The sequence below is a fragment of the Mytilus edulis genome, chromosome 2, assembly GCF_963676685.1.
Source record: "Mytilus edulis chromosome 2, xbMytEdul2.2, whole genome shotgun sequence".
NCBI classification, from domain to species: Eukaryota; Metazoa; Mollusca; class Bivalvia; order Mytilida; family Mytilidae; genus Mytilus; species Mytilus edulis.
This window is the reverse complement of record NC_092345.1, coordinates 38,757,926-38,780,842: the sequence shown is the minus strand read 5'-3', so window position 1 is coordinate 38,780,842 and position 22,917 is coordinate 38,757,926. Positions and strand designations below refer to the sequence as shown.

The 22,917-nt window shown below is 33.6% G+C and overlaps 1 protein-coding gene across 1 annotated transcript in view; it reads left to right on the top strand.

Annotated features, from left to right (window-relative positions):
- Nucleotides 1-22,917, top strand: part of LOC139510154 (sorting nexin-4-like) — an 87,671-nt gene that overhangs the window by 10,248 nt on the left and 54,506 nt on the right. Inside the window, exon 2 of the mRNA XM_071296501.1 lies at nucleotides 3,922-4,028. Within this exon, the coding sequence (XP_071152602.1) occupies nucleotides 3,922-4,028 (107 nt within the window). The remainder of the gene's footprint in view (nucleotides 1-3,921; nucleotides 4,029-22,917) is intronic.

Sequence of the window (22,917 nt, the reverse complement as noted above, 5' to 3'; positions counted from 1 at the left end):
AGGAGTTATTGCCCTTTTTAGTCCATTTTTAACCATTTTTCGTAAATCTTAGTTATCTTTTACAAAAATCTTCTCCTCTGAAACTACTAAGCCAAATTAATCCAAACTTGGCCACAATCATCATTGGGGTATCTAGTTTAAAAAATGTGTGGTGTGACCCGGCCAACCAACCAAGATGGCCGCAATGGCTAAAAATAGAACATAGGGGTAAAATGGGTTTTTTGGCTTATAACTCAAAAACCAAAGCATTTAGAGCAAATCTGACATGGGATAAAATTGTTTATCATGTCAAGATCTATGTGCCCTGAAATTTTCAGATGAATCGAACAACCAGTTGTTGGGTTGCTGCCCCTGAATTGATAATTTTAAGGAAATTTTGCTGTTTTTGGTTATTATCTTGAATATTATTATAGATAGAGATAAACTGTAAACAGCAATAATGTTCAGCAAGGTAAGATTTACAAATAAGTCAAGTGACTGAAATGGTCAGTTGACCCCTTTAGGAGTTATTGCCCTTTTTAGTCCATTTTTAACCATTTTTCGTAAATCTTAGTTATCTTTTACAAAAATCTTCTCCTCTGAAACTACTAGGACATATTAATCCAAACTTGGCCACAATCATCATTGAGGTATCTAGTTTAAAAAATGTGTGGCGTGACCCGGACAACCAACCAAGATGGCAGCCATGGCTAAAAATAGAACATAGGGGTAAAATGGGTTTTTTGGCTTATAACTCAAAAACCAAAGCATTTAGAGCAAATCTGACGGGATAAAATTGTTTATCAGGTCAAGATCTATCTGCCCTGAAATTTTCAGATGAATCGAACAACCCATTGTTGGCCATGGGTTGCTGCCCCTGAATTGATAATTTTAAGGAAATTTTGCTGTTTTTGGTTATTATCTTGAATATTATTATATATAAAGATAAACTGTAAACAGCAATAATGTTCAGCAAAGTAAGATTTACAAATAAGTATGTCGGTCAGTTGACCCCTTTAGGAGTTATTGCCCTTTTTAGTCCATTTTTAACCATTTTTCGTAAATCTTAGTTATCTTTTACAAAAATCTTCTCCTCTGAAACTACTAAGCCAAATTAATCCAAACTTGGCCACAATCATCATTGGGGTATCTAGTTTAAAAAATGTGTGGTGTGACCCGGCCAACCAACCAAGATGGCCGCAATGGCTAAAAATAGAACATAGGGGTAAAATGGGTTTTTTGGCTTATAACTCAAAAACCAAAGCATTTAGAGCAAATCTGACATGGGATAAAATTGTTTATCATGTCAAGATCTATGTGCCCTGAAATTTTCAGATGAATCGAACAACCAGTTGTTGGGTTGCTGCCCCTGAATTGATAATTTTAAGGAAATTTTGCTGTTTTTGGTTATTATCTTGAATATTATTATAGATAGAGATAAACTGTAAACAGCAATAATGTTCAGCAAGGTAAGATTTACAAATAAGTCAAGTGACTGAAATGGTCAGTTGACCCCTTTAGGAGTTATTGCCCTTTTTAGTCCATTTTTAACCATTTTTCGTAAATCTTAGTTATCTTTTACAAAAATCTTCTCCTCTGAAACTACTAGGACATATTAATCCAAACTTGGCCACAATCATCATTGAGGTATCTAGTTTAAAAAATGTGTGGCGTGACCCGGACAACCAACCAAGATGGCAGCCATGGCTAAAAATAGAACATAGGGGTAAAATGGGTTTTTTGGCTTATAACTCAAAAACCAAAGCATTTAGAGCAAATCTGACGGGATAAAATTGTTTATCAGGTCAAGATCTATCTGCCCTGAAATTTTCAGATGAATCGAACAACCCATTGTTGGCCATGGGTTGCTGCCCCTGAATTGATAATTTTAAGGAAATTTTGCTGTTTTTGGTTATTATCTTGAATATTATTATATATAAAGATAAACTGTAAACAGCAATAATGTTCAGCAAAGTAAGATTTACAAATAAGTATGTCGGTCAGTTGACCCCTTTAGGAGTTATTGCCCTTTTTAGTCCATTTTTAACCATTTTTCGTAAATCTTAGTTATCTTTTACAAAAATCTTCTCCTCTGAAACTACTAAGCCAAATTAATCCAAACTTGGCCACAATCATCATTGGGGTATCTAGTTTAAAAAATGTGTGGTGTGACCCGGCCAACCAACCAAGATGGCCGCCATGGCTAAAAATAGAACATAGGGGTAAAATGCAGTTTTGGGCTTATAACTCAAAAACCAAAGCATTTAGAGCAAAGCTGACATGGGGTAAAATTGTTTATCAGGTCAAGATCTATCTGCCCAAAAATTTTCAGATGAATCAGACAACCCGTTGATGGGTTGCTGCCCCTGAATTGGTAATTTTATGGAAATTTTGCTGCTTTGGTTATTATCTTGAATATTATTATAGATAGAGATAAACTGTAAACAGCAATAATGTTCAGCAAAGTAAGATTTACAAATAAGTCAACATGACCGAAATGGTCAGTTGACCCCTTAAGGAGTTATTGCCCTTTATAGTCAATTTTTAACCATTTTTCGTAAATCTTAGTAATCTTTTACAAAAATCTTCTCCTCTGAAACTACTGGGCTAAATTAATCCAAACTTGGCCACAATCATCTTTGGGGTATGTAGTTTAAAAAATGTGTCCGGTGACCCGGCCATCCAACCAAGATGACTGCCACGGCTAAATATAGGACATAGGGGTAAAATGCAGTTTTTGGCTTATAACTCAAAAATCAAAGCATTTAGAGCAAATCTGACGGAGTGAAATTGTTAATCATGTCAAGATCTATCTGCCCTGAAATTTTCAGATGGATCCGACAACCGGTTGTTGGGTTGCTGCCCCATGATTGGTAATTTTAAGGAAATTTTGACGTTTTTTGTTATTATCTTGAATATTATTATAGACATGATAGATAGAGATAAACTGTAAACAGCAATAATGTACAGCAAAGTAAGACCTAAAGATAAGTCAAACATGACAAAAATGGTCAGTTGACCCCCTAAGGAGTTATTGTCCTTTATAGTCTGTCAATTTTTAACAATTTTCATAAAATTTGTAAATTTTTACTAACATTTTCCACTGAAACTACTGGGCCAAGATCATTATAGATAGAGATAATTGTAAGGAGCAAGAATGTTCAGTAAAGTAAGATGTACAAACACATCACCATCACCTAAACACAATTTTGTCATGAATCCATCTGCTTCCTTTGTTTAATATTCACATAGACCAAGGTGAGCGACACAGGCTCTTTAGAGCCTCTAGTTTCAATTTTACTAATGAAGATATTATCTTAACCTACAACTTTTCTGGATAGTTGCATACATGTATGTTTATTTATGAGATTAGTCCCTTAGAACATGTAGAAGATGGAGGTTTTCTGAGGGATCAAACTTGCGATTTAGTCAGTTTCTAGAGAAATCATTAACCAAAAACTGCTGAAATGCACTAATGATCTGAACATAAGAAATGTACTTGAGAATATTTTCACTGAAATAAAAAATCAAGATTAAAATTGAGAATGGAAATGGGGAATATGTCAAAGAGACAACAACCGGACCAAAGAGCAGACAACAGTTGTTTGCAGAACTTAGCATTTCCTGAATGGGTTACTATTACTGTATGTGTGAAAAAATTTATGGCTACATATTATTTATACATGTAAAGACATAAGTGGATAATAATTAAAACCCTACATCACTGGCTCCTTGTTGAAAACTGAACCAAAACATGAACATGATGACAAGATTTACAAAAGTATCATTGTCACTTTGCAATTTCAATGACACATTAGCTTAATTGGTCAATTTGAGCTATATACAGGTACTTTTAATACATTTGATTTATACATGTATATAAATGCATTTTATAATCATTTTAGTTTACTTGTCTTAGACAGTGTTGATTGTTTGTTGTAGAAAAATTTGTTACAATGGATGGAAATTACAGTATCAGAACCAGAGAAAAGAACTGTTACTTCCATGAAAGTTCAGGATACATTTTATGTGTATCTTATAGAGACAAGGTAAGATCAGTCATTCCAAAAGTTTAAGAAACCATAGTAAGAGAGTTAATTTGTGTTGTTCTTGCAGAAAAGGTAAGCTTACTCTAGTACAAGTAAACATGGTAAAGTCATATTACTATTTAGATGTCTAAATGCCACAAGATCATGAAGATGTCAGACTTGTCTGACAGTTGTCCTAGTGTTCACCTGCTGAAATAAAACCTCTGCAATACAAGAAGGTCATCCATCAATAAAATTTTATTATTTATGAAGGTAAGATATCTTAATCATGTTAATATATTGTATTGTCTTTAATAAAGAAAATTACAATAAAATAATCCCAAATCAAAATCTGGAATCAAATTTTACTTTAGCTTGTGAACTGATCACATACAAAATGTACATGACATAATTAATATTAAACATGTTAAACATTAAAATCAAGACTTTTTTTGTTAACCCAAAATATTGCATAAACATTTATTGGGACACTTTAAGAATTTTGTTTAGTTGGATACAATTAGAAGAATTAAATTGTGTTTTAATCGAAGTTTCATTACTTAAGACTTATTTATTTAGTTATGTGCTTTTTTAAAGCCATGGCCGTATACGTAGTGAAGAGGGCATAAAGTTTTACCCTTGTTTGTTTGTACATTTGTCAGTGTGTCCCAAAATTGGTTTTGGTTCTCTAACTTAAGTTTTGCCTCAACCAAATATTATGAAACTTATACACATTGTTAATTACAAATAATTACCACAAAACACAGGCCAAAGATGAATTTTGGTGGCATCGCTTTCATCATTTTAGAGTTATGCTCCTTTACAATTGGAAATATTGCTGGAATTTTTTGTTTCTGTTCTCTGACTTAAGTTTGTCTCAACCAAATGTTATGAAACCTAAACAATCAAGTTTGAATTTTGGTGGTGTCATTTTTATACGACCGCAAAATTTGAAAAAATTTTCGTCGTATATTGCTATCACGTTGTCGTCGTCGTCGTCCGGCGTCCGAATACTTTTAGTTTTCGCACTCTAACTTTAGTAAAAGTGAATGGAAATCTATGAAATTTTAACACAAGGTTTATGACCACAAAAGGAAGGTTGGTATTGATTTTGGGAGTTTTGGTCCCAACATTTTAGGAATTAGGGGCCAAAAAGGGCCCAAATAAGCATTTTCTTGGTTTTCGCACTATAACTTTAGTTTAAGTGAATAGAAATCTATGAAATTTTGACACAAGGTTTATGACCACAAAAGAACGGTTGGGATTGATTTTGGGAGTTTATTTTTCAACAGTTTAGGAATTAGGGGCCAAAAAAGGGCCCAAATAAGCATTATTCTTGGTTTTCGCACAATAACTTTAGTTTAAGTAAATAGAAATCAATGAAATTTAAACACAATGTTAATGACTACAAAAGGAAGGTTGGTATTGATTTTGGGAGTTTAGGTCCCAACAGTTTAGGAATTAGGGGCCAAAAAGGGACCCAAATAAGCATTTTTCTTGGTTTTCGCACCATAACGTTAGTATAAGTAAACAGAAATCTATGAAATTTAAACACAAGGTTTATGACCATAAAAGGAAGGTTGGTATTGATTTTGGGAGTTTTGGTCCCAACAGAATAAGGGGCCCAAAGGGTCCAAAATTAAACTTTGTTTGATTTCATCAAAATTGAATAATTGGGGTTCTTTGATATGCCGAATCTAACTGTCATGACTGTGTATGTAGATTCTTAACTTTTGGTCCCGTTTTCAAATTGGTCTACATTAAGGTCCAAAGGGTCCAAAATTAAACTTAGTTTGATTTTGACAAAAAATGAATCAGTTAGGTTCTTTGATATGCTGAATCTAAAAATGTACTTAGATTCTTGATTATTGGCCCAGTTTTCAAGTTGGTCCAAATCGGGGTCCAAAATTAAACTTTGTTTGATTTTATCAAAAATTGAATAAATGGGGTTCTTTGATATACCAAATCTAACTGTGTATGTAGATTCTTCATTTTTGGTCCTGTTTTCAATTTGGTCTACACTAAAGTCCAAAGGGTTCAAAATTAAACTTAGTCTGATTTCAACAAAAATTGAAATCTTGGGGTTCTTTGATATGCTGAATCCAAAAATGTACTTAGATTTTTTATTATGGGCCCAGTTTTCAAGTTGGTCCAAATCAGGATCTAAAATTATTATATTAAGTATTGTGCAATAGCAAGTCTTTTCAATTGCACAGTATTGCGCAATGGCAAGAAATATCTAATTGCACAATATTGTGAAATAGCAAATTTTTTTTTAATTAGAGTTATCTTTCTTTGTCCAGAATAGTAAGCAAGAAATATCTAATTGCAAAATATTGTGCAATAGCAAGATTTTTTTTTAATTGGATTTATCTTTCTTTGTCCAGAATCAACTTAAATCTTTGTTATATACAATATACAATGTATATTCACTTTTTACTACCAACTGATAAATTATAATAAATAACATTCAGTGATAACAAGCAGTTTTTTTTTACATCTTAATATTTTATGATGTATTTAAATGAGTAGTTATTGTTGCAAACTCCATTAGAAATTTTAATTGAGATTAGTTTTGGAATAAGGGAAAGGGAGATGTGATTAAAAAAATTGGGTTCAATTTTTCTCATTTGAAATTTCATAAATAAAAAAGAAAATTTCTTCAAACATTTTTATGCCCCACCTACGATAGTAGAGGGGCATTATGTTTTCTGGTCTGTGCGTCTGTGCGTCCGTCCGTCCGTCCGTCTGTCCGTTCGTTCGTTCGTCCGTCCGTCTGTCCCGCTTCAGGTTAAAGTTTTTGGTCAAGGTAGTTTTTGATGAAGTTTAAGTCCAATCGACTTCAAACTTAGTACACATGTCCCCTATGATATGATCTTTCTAATTTTAATGCCAAATTAGAGTTTTTACCCCAATTTCACGGTCCACTGAACATGGAAAATGATAGTGTGAGTGGGGCTTTCGTGTACTGAGGACACATTCTTGTTTTGAGAGGATTAATATTCAACAGCATAGTGAATTGCTCTAAGAGAAAACAAAAATTTTAAGTTCATTAGAACACATTCATTCTGTGTCCGAAACCTATGCTGTGTCAACTATTTAATCACAATCCAAATTTAGAGCTGAATCCAGCTTGAATGTTGTGTCCATACTTGCCCCAACCGTTCAGGGTTCAACCTCTGCGGTCGTATAAAGCTACGCCCTGCGGAGCATCTGGTTACCGTTCTACTAGGGTTATGCACCTTTACAAATAATTTAATTTTGGATTTAACACCTCTTTTGATTGACTGACATTATTTTGTTATCAGCCCATAGACATAATTTAGTCATGTGACCGTGACGTCATCAGCATTTTTTCGTGGTTTTCTACAGTTTAAAATGGAATTTAGAATTAATTATAAGGAATGACTGATATATACTTTTTGGAATTTTGGATCCTCAATGCTCTTCTACTTTTTACTTGTTTGGCTTAATAAATATTTTGATATGAGCGTCACTGATGAGTCTTATGTAGACGAAACGCGCGTCTGGCGTACTAAATTATAATCCTGGTACCTTTGATAACTATTTACACCACTGGCTCGATGCCACTGCTGGTGGACGTTTCGTCCCCGAGGGTATCACCAGCCCAGTAGTCAACACTTCGGTGTTGACATGAATATCAATAATGTGGTCATTTTTACAAATTTCCTGTTAACAAAACTTTGAATTTTTCGAAAACTAAGGATTTTCTTATCCCAGGCATAGATTACCTTAGCCGTATTTGGCACAACTTTTTGGAATTTTGGATCCTCAATGCTCTTCTACTTTTTACTTTTTATCTGTTTGGCTTAATAAATATTTTGATATGAGCGTCACTAATGAGTCTTATGTAGACGAAACGCGCGTCTGGCGTACTAAATTATAATCCTGGTACCTTTGATAACTCTTTACACCACTGGGTCGATGCTACTGCTGGTGGACGTTTCGTCCCCGAGGGTATCACCAGCCCAGTAGTCAACACTTCAGTGTTGACATGAATATCAATAATGTGGTCATTTTTACAAATTTCCTGTTAACAAAACTTTGAATTTTTCATAAAACTAAGGATTTTCTTATCCCAGGCATAGATTACCTTAGCCGTATTTGGCACAACTTTTTGAAATTTTGGATCCTCAATGCTCTTCAACTTTTTACTTGTTTGGCTTAATAAATATTTTGATATGAGCGTCACTGATGAGTCTTATGTAGACGAAACGCGCGTCTGGCGTACTAAATTATAATCCTGGTACCTTTGATAACTATTTACACCACTGGGTCGATGCCACTGCTGGTGGACGTTTCGTCCCCGAGGGTATCACCAGCCCAGTAGTCAACACTTTGGTGTTGACATGAATATCAATAATGTAATTTTTACAAATTTCCTGTTAACAAAACTTTGAATTTTTCGAAAACTAAGGATTTTCTTATCACAGGCATAGATTACCTTAGCCGTACATGCCGTATTTGGCACAACTTTTTGGAATTTTGGATCCTCAATGCTCTTCAACTTTTTACTTGTTTGGCTTAATAAATATTTTGATATGAGCGTCGCTGATGAGTCTTATGTAGACGAAACGCGCGTCTGGCGTACTAAATTATAATCCTGGTACCTTTGATAACTAATTATATTTTTTCTGTCTATTCGAAATAACATTAAAAATGTGGTGCACACTGTTAAATTACCCGCTATGCACGTTATTCAGTATGCACCAAATTTTTTATGTTATTTCTTCATAGACAGAAAAAATATTGCAGTCATTCCTTAAATGGAAAAATTGATTTAATTTTGTTGAAATGTACATGACTTGTATACACAATGCTTCTTTCACAAAAGTCAGATCAAGTACAAATCTAGGTAACGTCGCTTTTAAAGTTCTTGTATTATGACCCCTTATAACAATAAATACTAGCTGGGGCATCCTCCAGTCAGGGGTACTACTTGTACAAGTAGTTTTTATTTACTTAGAAGAAGTAAATTTTAATATACTTTATAAGTGAATTTGTAAGATATTTATTAACTTGTATAGGTAAATAATTTTATTGGCTTAGTTATGTCCCTTAGTTATTCAGATTCAGATATTAGATTTTTTTTGCTTATACAAGTAAAAAAGTCAAACTATCTTTTTTTCTTGAATTTCTCAATACTTCTTTGTTCTAATAGAATTTTAATTGTCTGTCCTTTGCAAATGTCTTTACTTTTAATTTTAGTGTTATTTCATGGACAATGAAAATCTCACATGTCTATTATTTTCAGAACAGTGCTCATTTACTAGCCCCAATAGGGCAATTTTTTTTCTTGCACAATTACTTATGATCTTTAATTTGCACCATTAGTTTTTCTGTTGAATTAATTATATATAATGAGATGAAACATTGAACTCTAATAAAAAAAATATGAGCTAACCTGAGAAAAATTGTTATAAAAGGCATGTTTTTGCATCTCAAAAGTTGAGAATTTTAGATATTGTAAAACAAGTTGCTGTCTTTAACAAAAGAAAGGCAATACTTGAACCTAAGACTACTGACTGTCTGGGCACCAAAAGATTGTTATACGACCGCAAATTTTTTTTTGCGTCATATAATGGTATGGTGTCATCGTTGTTCAGTCAAGACACATTTAGTTTCCGAACAATAACTTAGGATTTAGTGAATGGATCTCTATTTTTACCAGAAGGTTCAATACCACTAAAGGAAGGTTGGAATTGATTTTGGGGGTTACGGTCCCAATAGTTTAGGAATTAGGGGCCAAAAAGGGGCCCAAAATAAGCATGTTTGTAGTTTTCAAACAATAACCTGTGTTTAAGTGTTTGAATCTCTCTGAAATTATACAACAAGTTTCCATACCATGAAGGGATGGGCAGTAATGACTTTGGGGGTTATGGCTCGAAATTTTTGGAAATTAGGGTCAAAAAAGGGGAAAAACTAAGTTTTTCTGGTCAATGGACAATAAAGACAATTTAAAAGCAGTGTAAGGGAGGTAATTCAAAAACAGTTAACATACAATGTTTTGTATGTTCAGATTTACCTCCCTTACACTACTTGTAAATTATGTATAAAGAAATGTCAGGTTTTGGACTCATTGCTAAAAAGAGGGTGGTTGTAGTAGTTTTCAATTTTTTTCCCCCAAATTTCTCAAATTCTAATTTTTTTAAAATATTGCATAATAGATTTGTAAGATCTTGACATTTATTTTGTGTCAGAAACTCATATAATGTCAAGAATTTGATAACTATCCAAATTCAGAGCTGTATCAAACTTGAATGTTGTGTCCATATTTGCCCCAACTGTTCAGGGTTTGACTTCTGCGTCCGTATTATTAAAGCTGCGCCATGGGGAGCACCTGGTTGCTGATTTTTTTTGCTTTTGAATGAAATAATTGACTGTGAATCGAAGAAGATAATGATTTTGTTAAAACATCTTTATTAATAAAATGCAATTGTGTGTACATTCACAAGTCTACTGAAAGTTTATATCCTCGTCTTATGGGTTTTCGTGCTATGAAGAATGCATTGCGACACCACCATTCATTAAAAAAGCATGCTTAACACAAATTCATATGACTAAGAAAACACAAAATTTAACCATATATATATATACAGTTACTATTTGAATATTAATTTTTAATTTTATATGACTGCAAAAAAAATTATATTTTGGTATCACGTCGTCATATTCATCCTAAGACATTTGGTTTCCGGACAATAACTTAAGTATAAGTTAATAGAAATCTATGAAATTTGAACACAAATTTTATAACCAAAAAAGTTTATAAAGGTTGGGTGATATGGTCCTAACAGTTTAGAAATTAGGGGCTATAAAAGGGCCCAAATAAGCATTTTTCTAGTTTCCAGACATTATAAACTTGTGGAACAGTTATGAATATTCCTGACCATATAAGTATTTGGACTGTACACATGTATAGTCTGGACTGAATGCATACTTTTTATATGCCAGTCAAAATTTTTGACGGGACGTATTATGGTATACAAATGTCCAGTGTCTGTCCATCTGTCTGTCCGGCGTAAACATGTCGCATCGTAACTTGAGAACAACTTATCTAAATTTCATGAAACTTAATATAGTTGTTTTTATGCCCCACCTACGATAGTAGAGGGGCATTATGTTTTCTGGTCTGTGCGTCCGTCCGTCCGTTCGTTCGTCCGTCCGTCCGTTCGTCCGTCCGTCCGTCCGTCTGTCCCGCTTCAGGTTAAAGTTTTTGGTCGAGGTAGTTTTTGATGAAGTTGAAGTCCAATCGACTTCAAACTTGGTACACATGTTCCCTATGATATGATCTTTCTAATTTTAATGCCAAATTAGAGATTTTACCCCAATTTCACGGTCCACTGAACATAGAAAATGATAGTGCGAGTGGGGCATTCGTGTACTGAGGACACATTCTTGTTTATGATGATCAAATGATCTGTATACTTTTTGGTGAAAATAAGATTTAAACTTTTTGAACTACGGCACTTTGTAACTAAAACAGGGGTGTGTTTTTTTTCACATGTCGCACCGTATCTCAAAAACGATTCTTGATTATTGCTTAAAACTTTACACACTTCTTAGTTATATTAATCTTTATATCTGTATACTTTTTGGTGATGATTCAAAATTTCATTTTTGAGTTATTGAGTATTTTGTAAAAAAGGGGGAGGGGGTTTTTACATGTCGTGCTGTATCTCAAAAACGATTTATGATTATTGCTTAAAACTTTATACACTTCTTTGTTATATTAATCTAAAGATCGTTTTATTCTAAACATTCAGCAACATCTCAGATTCTTATGATTGTCTTGCTTTAAAAGGTAAAAACAGGCATAAGGATTGAACATAAACAACTTTCCTGTAATGTTCTTCTCATAATCTTCATGCTTGATATTTCCCTTGACTTATATACATGTTTTTATCGAGACGGAAAAATCAGAATTAAGCAGTATTTATATTTAGTGTTTTTATAAATTTAGAAACACGTCAGAGGGAATTCCCAAGTTTTGATAAATGCGAGAGTTTTCTGAATTCCGATAATTCTATTTCTGTCATATAAGAACTGAAGTGGAGTTTTTCCAGATTTTACCGTTATGAAACTGATATTTGATACTGTACTCTCCGATAAAGAAATGGAGAACCATTCATCATATCATTTAATAAACATTCTTGTTCCAAATCACAAGTCACGGGTTTGTTATGTATTAATGCGTATACATATAGTTTTCTTGATTTCAAGGGGTATCAGATTGAGTGGTTTATGGATTCCCCGCTTCATTGATTAATTTGAAACTCATGGGATTCTTTCTATGTCTGTCTGCTATTGAGGGTTATTGTTGTTGCATAATTTTAAATCATATGCATCATTTAAATTAAAATAAATGTAGTCCACAGTTTACCTAACACCCCTTCAGCTGAAATGGAGTCTTCCATATTATCGTTTCGAGTTGTCTCCCTTCCGGAAGTATTTTCCATTAAATCGAAATACAATACAACTCATCAAGAAAAATTAACTTGTTAGATGTCGATAAACGTCGTATTATATTCAGAACGATCTCAATTTAAACAGAGCGGTGTGTACGGAAAGGAGTCATGCCCACTGACCCAAAGGAAAATAATATTTAAAGAGTTGGAAATGGGGTTCCTCCTAGAATTAACGGTGATAAGATACGAAGTGAATGACCTTCTCTCATTCTCAGTGACTGCTGTGGAAAGTAAACTTGGAATTGATAGTACAAAAATAAAACACAATAAGTACATTGCTCATACACTTGTATCCGGGATTGGCTATTTTTAAAGTTGAGTGACTATTCAGATTATTACATTTTGCATGTGCAGTTGAATTTAATAGTTTTGAAAATAATACTATCCAGCTGTACCAGGGCTGCCAAAAATGCGCGGGACTCACACATGTTCATACTTTTTTGCGGTAGTATCCTTGGATCTTTCCCCCCCCCCCCCTCTTTGATCTTTTCAATTTTGACCAAATCTCACGCATTTGCTTAATGAAGATTTGGCAGAACTGCTATACATGTGTCAATGAAAACTATGGCAATCGTATCCCTCAGAGCATTCTGCTCTTTGATTTTACATGTCGCGCCGTATCTCAAAAACAATTTATGATTATTGCTTGAAACTGTACACACTTCTTTGTTATATTACTCTAAAGATCTGTATAGTTTTTGGTTTGATTCAAAATTTTATTTTAGTGATATTTGTAAAAAAAGAACAGGGTTGGGGGTTTCACATGTCCCGCCATGTCTCAAAAGCAATAAATGGTAATTGCTTAAAACTTTCTCAGAAACTATTTATGATTATTGCATAAAACTTCCACACAAGACGTCGGGCGTATCATGCGCTCATGGCGCAGCTGTTTATTCAAAATACGCATACGGTCGTACTGTACGAGTATCACCGTACATAAAAATATGATTCAAAATTACTCAGTCTACTCTTCCAATCTATCCATGAGTGATTTCCATCACTTTGACAAAGGTGCCTTCTATTATACTAATACTCAAGTTTAAAGAAAATTTACATATTACAAATTAGATTGATTTAAGGGGTTATGGCCCTTACTGTTTGGGAATTTAAGTAACCAAAACAATACTTTACTAATACTTTGTGTACATTCAATTTGGTTATTTCTTGGCCAATTTCAATGGGGAATAATTCATGTCTTGAATTCTTGCAGTCCTTTAATTTATTATTCTGAATCTAACCCTTTATTTAGATTTTGGATTTTGGGCCCAGTTTTCAAATTGGTCCACATCAAGGTCCAAATTGCCAAAACTGAACTTTGTTTTATTTGAACAAAAATTGAAATCTTTGGGTTCTTTGATATATGCCCCATCTACATGATCATGTGTATTTATATTTTTGTCTCACTTGTGTTGAAATTAAGTCACTGAAAGAGAGACATAATTATAAGGATAGCCATTTCAATGTCGTGGATGTCATCATCATTGGTGGCTTCAGCAATTGTTCAATTTTCTGCTCAAGTAAGTTTCATAAGAATTATGTTTTCTATAAACTATATATACAACCTTGTATTACTAGGTGTAATACCACAGCACCATTGATTTCCCCCTATTAGTCTTTGTTAAATTTGCACTTTTCAAAAAAATGTGCAGAATATTTCTTTGTTTCAAACTTGGCATGAGTAAAGTTTTATCCTGTCCAGTACTATAAAAGAAAAAAATTCACATAACATTTCATTGCATGTAAAAAAATAACCATCACTGGAAGTTAACCAATCAAATTTCTCCCCTTATTTTAAAATCTTTAGTAACCATGTAACCTAAAGTGTACAACATATTCAATAGAAATCCCAAATAAAAAATAATGGTGCTTTGAAATACCCAAGACATAGAAATGTTTTACTGCAATAAAATGAAGGATTAATAACCTACAACTATAAAATTCAACGGAATATTTTTTAGCTCACCTGGCCCGAAGGGCCAAGTGAGCTTTTCTCATCACTTGGCGTCCGGCGTCCGTCGTCCGTCGTCCGTCGTCCGTCGTCCGTCGTCCGTCGTCGTCGTCGTCGTTAACTTTTACAAAAATCTTCTCCTCTGAAACTACTGGGCCAAATCAAACCAAACTTGGCCACAATCATCATTGGGGTATCTAGTTTAAAAAATGTGTGGCGTGACCCGGTCAACCAACCAAGATGGCCGCCACGGCTAAAAATAGAACATAGGGGTAAAATGCAGTTTTTGGCTTATAACTCAAAAACCAAAGCATTTAGAGCAAATCTGACATGGGGTAAAAATGTTTATCAGGTCAAGATCTATCTGCCCTGAAATTTTCAGATGAATCGGTCAATCGGTTGTTGGGTTGCTGCCCCTGAATTGGTAATTTTGAGGAAATTTTGCTGTTTTTTGTTATTATCTTGAATATTATTATAGATAGAGATAAACTGTAAACAGCAATAATGTTCAGCAAAGTAAGATCTACAAATAAGTCAACATGACCAAAATGGTCAGTTGACCCGTTTAGGAGTTATTGCCCTTTATAGTCAATTTTAAACCATTTTTCGTAAATTAAAGTTATCTTTTACAAAAATCTTCTCCTCTGAAACCACTTGGCCACAATCATCTTTGGGGTATCTAGTTTAAAAAATGTGTGGCGTGACCTGGTCAACCAACCAAGATGGCCGCCACCGCTAAAAATAGAACATAGGGGTAAAATGCAGTTTTTGGCTTATAACTCAAAAACCAAAGCATTTTGAGGAAATCTGACATGGGGATATAAATGTTTATCAGGTCAAGATCTATCTGCCCTGAAATTTTCAGATGAATCGGTCAATCGGTTGTTGGGTTGCTGCCCCTGAATTGGTAATTTTGAGGAAATTTTGCTGTTTTTTGTTATTATCTTGAATATTATTATAGATAGAGATAAATTGTAAACAGCAATAATGTTCAGCAAAGTAAGATCTACAAATAAGTCAACATGACCAAAATGGTCAGTTGACCCCTTTAGGAGTTATTGCCCTTTATAGTCAATTTTTAACCATTTTTCATAAATCTAAGTAATCTTTTACAAAATCTCCACTGAAACTACTAGGCCACAATCATCTTTGGGGTATCTAGTTTGAAAAATGTGTTCGATGACCTGGCCATTCAACCAAGATGGCCGCCACGGCTAAAAATAGAACATAGGGGGTAAAATGCAGTTTCTGGCTTATAACTATGAAACCAAAGCATCTAGAGCAAATCTGACAAGAAGTTAAATTGTTAATCAAGTCAATATCTATCTGCCCTGAATTTTTCAGATGAATTGGACAACTGGTTGTTGGGTTGCTGCCCTCCAATTGGTAATTTTTAAAGAAATTTTGCCGTTTTTGGTTATCTTGAATACTATTATAGATAGCGATAAACTGTAAACAGCAATAATGTTCAGCAAAGTAAGATCTACAAATAAGTCAACATGACCTAAATGGTCAATTGACCCCTTAAGGAGTTATTGCCCTTTATAGTCAATTTTTAACAATTTTCATTAATTTGGTAAATTTATGTAAATTTTTACCAAATATAGTTCTCTGTTACTAATGGGCAAAGTTCATTATAGATATAGTTGTAAGAAGCAAAATCATTCAGTAAAGTAAGAACTTCAAACACATCACCATCACCAAAATACAATTTTGTCATGAATCCATTTGTGTCCTTTGTTTAATATGCACATAGACCAAGGTGAGCGACACAGGCTCTTTAGAGCCTCTAGTTTTTACCTATTTTCGTATACAACCAGATGTGACATACCATGATTTGGTGGTATTACACCTTACTAGCAGTACATATCAGTTTGGCAACTATTTGGAGGCCCTGCCCCTGTAGATCATGGTCCAGTGACTTTTTTTTATATGTTAAGGATTTGCTTATTTTAGTTTGTTAGGAACTACTTACAATAGACAACAATATTTTCTTTAAAGTAACATGACTTTCAGTCCATCTTAGTTTGTCAACTCACTGGTTTATGGTCAAGCAACTTCGTTTTAATTAGCAATGTTGCAGTTCATCATATTATCTTTTTTTCTGAATTTTATGACAACAGGTGAGACATATCTCTATTTAAACAGTTGTTGATTTTGGGCCCCGTTTTTAAATTGTTCTGCATTACTGTTCAAAATTAAACTAAGTTTGATTTAAAAAAAACTTTGAATTCTCTAGGTTCTTTGATATGTTGGTTGGTGGACTTCAGCTGTTATCTGATCTTTGGTCGGGTTGTTGTCTCTATGACATATTCCCCATTTCCATTCTCAATTTTATGAATCTAATCTAATGTTATAGATTTTGGATTTTGAGCCCCATTAAAGCACCTTTTATCAAATTGGTCCACATTAAAGTCCAATGAATCTATGATGTTATTACTTTTGATTTCATGAAAATTTATGGTTAATTTATATGCTGTATTTTATCGTGTATTTTTCTATGTTGTGATGTTATACTATTGTTTCAGAAAAAGGGAGAAGGTTTGATACCATTAAAACGTTTAATCCCGCTGCAAATGTTTGCACCTGTCCTAAGTCAGGAATCTGATGTACAGTAGTTGTCGTTTGTTTATGTTATTATACCCCCGCTTTAAAAAAGGGGGGGTATACTGTTTTACCTCTGTCTGTCAGTCCGTCCGTCCGTCAGTCAGTCAGTCAGTCCGTCCCATGAAACTTTCGTCACATTTTTCTCAGGAACTACACATCCACCCTTTCTGTAATTTGGTATCAACATTTATATATGTCAGCCATACCGTGTGATGCGTTTTCAGATTCATCACTTGACAACTTCCTGTTTACCGAACACTTGTCTGATTTTACACATGATAGCCAAGTTGAAAATTTTCGTCACATTTTTCTCAGGAACTACAATACAAGGATTTCTGAAATTTGGTTTCAGGATTTATATAAGTCAGCTATACCGTGTGATGCGTTTTCAGATTCATCACTTGACAACTTCCTGTTTACCGAACACTTGTCTGATTTTACACATGATAGCCAAGTTGAAAATTTTCGTCACATTTTTCTCAGGAACTACATTACAAGGATTTCTGAAATTTGGTTTCAGGATTTATATAAGTCAGCTATACGGTGTGATGCGTTTTCAGATTCATCACTCGACAACTTCCTGTTTACCGAACACTTGTATGATTTTACACATGATAGCCAAGTTGAAAATTTTCGTCACATTTTTCTCAGGAACTTGGTTGGAAAGCATTTATTCATTATTTAAATATCTTAATTTAACCCCAGAATATTTGTTAAATCACAAATCTCATATAAAGTCAATTATCATTAAAAAACTCCGAATTAAATATGATGAAATTTGGCTTAACCAATTAAATAATGACAAACCTGGCATGGTGCAAGGAAATAAATTAAGGACCTACAGACTATTTAAAAATAATATAGGCCTTGAAAAATATTTATTGTTAAATAATTGTAAAACATTAAATGAGTTAACCAAATTTAGAATTAGTGCCCATGAACTTGAAATAGAAAAGGGAAGACATAAGGGAATACCCCCAGATAAAAGATTTTGTAAATTATGTAATAATGACATTGTTGAGGATGAAATTCATTTTCTTCTTCAATGTCCATCACTTAAAACTGAAAGGTCCAGTTTTATTTCAGATTTATCCTCTAAATTTACTAATTTTAAAACTTTAAATGACCAATCTAAATTTGTATGGTTGATGTCAAATGAAGATCCATTTGTTAATAACATAATGATTAAATTAATAGATAGTTTAATAAAATCTAGAAGAGTTAAATTAAGCATAAACACATGAGTAGTCCAGCTCTTCTTCTAATTATAAAACGGTACTGATTGTGTTCACTCACTCATTATCTTTGAGAATATATACTGTATTTGTTGTCTCCCTTCTCTTATATAATATTGTTTTAATTTTATTGTCATGTATTGTAATTTCAATGAAAAAAATCAACACAATTATTTGTACACTTTAATTTAAACTGTAATTGTACTGCTCCTCGGGGCGTCTTGATTGACAAATAAAAATTGTTGTTGTTGTTGTTGTTGTTGGAACTACAATACAAGGATTTCTGAAATTTGGTTTCAGGATTTATATAAGTCAGCTATACCGTGTGATGCGTTTTCAGATTCATCACTCGACTACTTCCTGTTTACTGAACACTTGTATGATTTTACACATAATAACCAAGTTAAAAATTTTCGTCACATTTTTCTCAGGAACTGCAATACAAGGATTTCTGAAATTTAGTTTCAGGATTTTTGGAAAGTTTGCTATAGCTTGCTATAGCTACTTTCCATAGGCGTCGGCCTCAACTACAGGTGAGACAGACTATCGCAATGTTCTGCTCCAAGATAATGTAGTACTAGTGTTCGAATTCTGATTCTTGGATATTTTGAGTTGCTACGCTAAGTCTTTTGAAAAGATTACAGCTTGAATAAAAAAGAATGAATGTTCACCGACAATTCAGATGAATTTAACTTTATTTTAAAAATAAGTATCACAAACACTACTTTGCGGATCGGCCATTGGCTGAAGAGAAAATCAAAAGAAATCTACGCGAGACAGCGTTTCATTCATGAATATTTTATGAATGAACATTTTCCCGCACTATTTTTTACTCTATACGATATTTACAACTGTTTATTATTGAATAAGTAAAAACCCGAGTGTATCGAAAGAGTCCGGTATGCGAGAACAAGTTACCAAGTTGACGGATAATTGACAAATGATAATGGTTTGATTTCTTTTAACAATACACAGGTGATAGAATATAAAATAATCAATAATTAACTGGCTTATGTCTCACGCCAAGAATGAGTAAAGGTAAATACCAGCTTTAATAGAAAAGTGCATTGTTTTTGTCAAACTGACATCAGAGACATATAATACTCTGGCTGACATCGATCTGAAAGTTTTGATGCAAAAAAATCATTTGAAAACTTTTAATTCCGTTATTGAAATACTAACTGTTTCACATTCCAATGTGGATATAAGGACCTTCACTCGTTCAGCATGCGCAAGTGTATCAAACTTACAACAGAAAAACGTTTTAATGACAATTAGTATCATATCATCCGTATAATTTAAAAGCAACCGAGTCATCATCTACTTCTGAGAATATAGTTCAGTGTATCAAGACCGAGATCAAGCTAAAGACAAGTGTTGTAGAAATTATTAAAATGATTTAATAACATTTGTACACGTACTAGCAAAATGACTTTCTTAGTGCAAATAACAATGCAGTGGCGGATCCAGAACTTTTTATCCTCACACTTTATTCCTGGGGCAGTATGATTATTTAAAATTGACCTATAATCAACAATGTGTCGTCCTAACTACAGTTCTACAATAATTACTAGTCTATCAAATAAATGGCTTAAAACAAAAATCTCAAATGTCATTGCCTCAATCATTTTGTCAATGGTAATTACACAGCAGCAACTAAAATGTGTTGGAGGGTTATAAGCCCTCAGATCAACATTGACTGTATGAATCTAGTGTATATGAACTTTTTATTCCTGAGTCATACTTCTATTGTTATTCCCCAATCATATTGAGTTTATCCTTTTTTTTCTGTAAGTACATTGTATGTACGCATACGTCCCTAATTTAATTTGTATGTACGTCCATACATGATTCAAAGATTGATTTCTGTTCTCTTATAATTACTTTAGTTTGCCTGAACCAAATTTATGAAACTTATACGTACTGCTTATAACCACAAAACACAAGTTAAGCTTGAATTTTGTTGGCGTCACTTTTACCATTCTAGATGTAAAGGGGTGAAATTTCAGTTTACCCTATCAAGTATATATACCCTTATATATAAGTTTGACTTAAGCTTGTAGCTTTCTTCGGTTATACATTTATCAGGTGAACACAAAAACGGTCTTTAGATTTAGAAGTATAGATATATAAAACAAGAATGTGTCCATATTACACACACGCCCCATCTGAAATCATTTTCTATGTTCAGTGGACCGTGAAAATGGAGTAAAAACTCTAATTTGGCATTTAAATAAGAAATATTATATCATAGGGAACATCTGTAATACTAAAATAACGAGGTCCAATTTGTCAGCAGTCATTGGGTAAAAACGACAAATCAAAGAATTCAATTTTATATAACAATTACATATCCAATATAGCACAATGCTGTTGATTAAAAAATACTCCATTCCAGGACCTTTTGTTTTCCAAATGATTAATATTACCAATAATTGATAAGTTCCAGGTTGACAGATTCAAACAGAAAGATTTTGAAAGCAGAGAAAACTGTGCATCTTATAATCAGCATGACTTTATCAGATGACAATCCCAATACTAAAATAAGGCTTACACATAGTTATATACTTTAATTCAGTCACGGACCCAAGATATCACGGGTGTTTTGTAGTGTGTACTAAGTTTCAAATTGATTGGACTTCAACTTCATCAAAAACTACCCCGACCAAAAACTTTAACCTGAATGGGACAGACAGACCAATGGAAGGACGGACGGACGAACGGACTCACAGACCACAAAATATAATGCTCATAAATGGGGCATAAATAAAAAGTGAGTTTTATAAATTGCTGGCAAGACAATGGTTTAGTTTGAAAAATGCAAACTGTGATTAAATACATATTTGAAATAATACACGTCTATAACCTACATGACCTATTTGAAATAATACACATATACAGTTGCAAACTTTCCAGAGGTGCTATCCAGCACTTTGATTATAAGTCAGCTATACCGTGTGATGCGTTTTCAGATTCATAACTCGACAACTTCCTGTTTACCGAACACTTGCATATTTTTACACTATTAATATTATCCACTTGCGGCAGGGGTATCATCAGTGAGCAGTAGCTCGCAGTTTCACTTGTTTATACGTGTACATGTTTCTCGTTTCTCGTTTTTTATATAGATTAGACCATTGATTTTCCCGTTTGAATGGTTTTACACTAGTAATTTTGGGGCCCTTTATAGCTTGTTGTTCAGTGTGACCCAAGGCTCCGTGTTGAAGGCCGTACATTGACCTATAATGGTTTACTTTTATAAATTGTTATTTGGATGGTAGAGTTGTCTCATTGGCACTCACACCACATTTTCCTATATCTATGAATCTCTAAATATATATTTAGATTTTGAATATTTCACCATAATAAGGCTAATGTGTAATTTAAGTTTTTTGTTACACAACATTTATCCTCTGTCTGAAACCTATGCTGTGTTCCATATTTGTTAGACTCAGATCAATGTCCACTCCCTGATCAATGTACGTTCTCAAATCAGTGCATGTCCAATATTTTTACCCTCTAATCAAATTAAGTCTTCTCTAGTCAATATCATATATATATTATTTGTTCTGAGTTTTATCTTTTTTATATTATCATGATCGTTTACTCTTTAGTTAAAAAAGGGGGGTATACTGTTTTACCTCTGTCTGTCAGTCCGTCCGTCCATCAGTCCGTCCGTCAGTCAGTCAGTCCGTCCCATGAAACTTTTGTCACATTTTTCTCAGGAACTACACATCCACCCTTTCTGTAATTTGGTATCAACATTTATATATGTCAGCCATACCGTGTGATGCGTTTTCAGATTCATCACTTGACAACTTCCTGTTTACCGAACACTTGTCTGATTTTACACATGATAGCCAAGTTGAAAATTATCGTCACATTTTTCTCAGGAACTACAATACAAGGATTTCTGAAATTTGGTTTCAGGATTTATATAAGTCAGCTATACCGTGTGATGCGTTTTCAGATTCATCACTTGACAACTTCCTGTTTACCGAACACTTGTCTGATTTTACACATGATAGCCAAGTTGAAAATTTTCGTCACATTTTTCTCAGGAACTACAATACAAGGATTTCTGAAATTGGGTTTCAGGATTTATATAAGTCAGCTATACAGTGTGATGCGTTTTCAGATTCATCACTCGACAGCTTCCTGTTTACCGAACACTTGTATGATTTTACACATGATAGCCAAGTTGAAAATTTTCGTCACATTTTTCTCAGGAACTACAATACAAGGATTTCTGAAATTTGGTTTCAGGATTTATATAAGTCAGCTATACCGTGTGATGCGTTTTCAGATTCATTACTCGACTACTTCCTGTTTACCGAACACTTGTATGATTTTACACATAATAACCAAGTTAAAAATTTTCGTCACATTTTTCTCAGGAACTGCAATACAAGGATTTCTGAAATTTAGTTTCAGGATTTTTATAAGTCAGCTATACCGTGTGATGCGTTTTCAGATTCATCACTCGACAACTTCCTGTTTACCGAACACTTGCATATTTTTACACTATTAATATTATCCACTTGCGGCGGGGGTATCATCAGTGAGCAGTAGCTCACAGTTTCACTTGTTTATACGTGTACATGTTTCTCGTTTCTCGTTTTTTATATAGA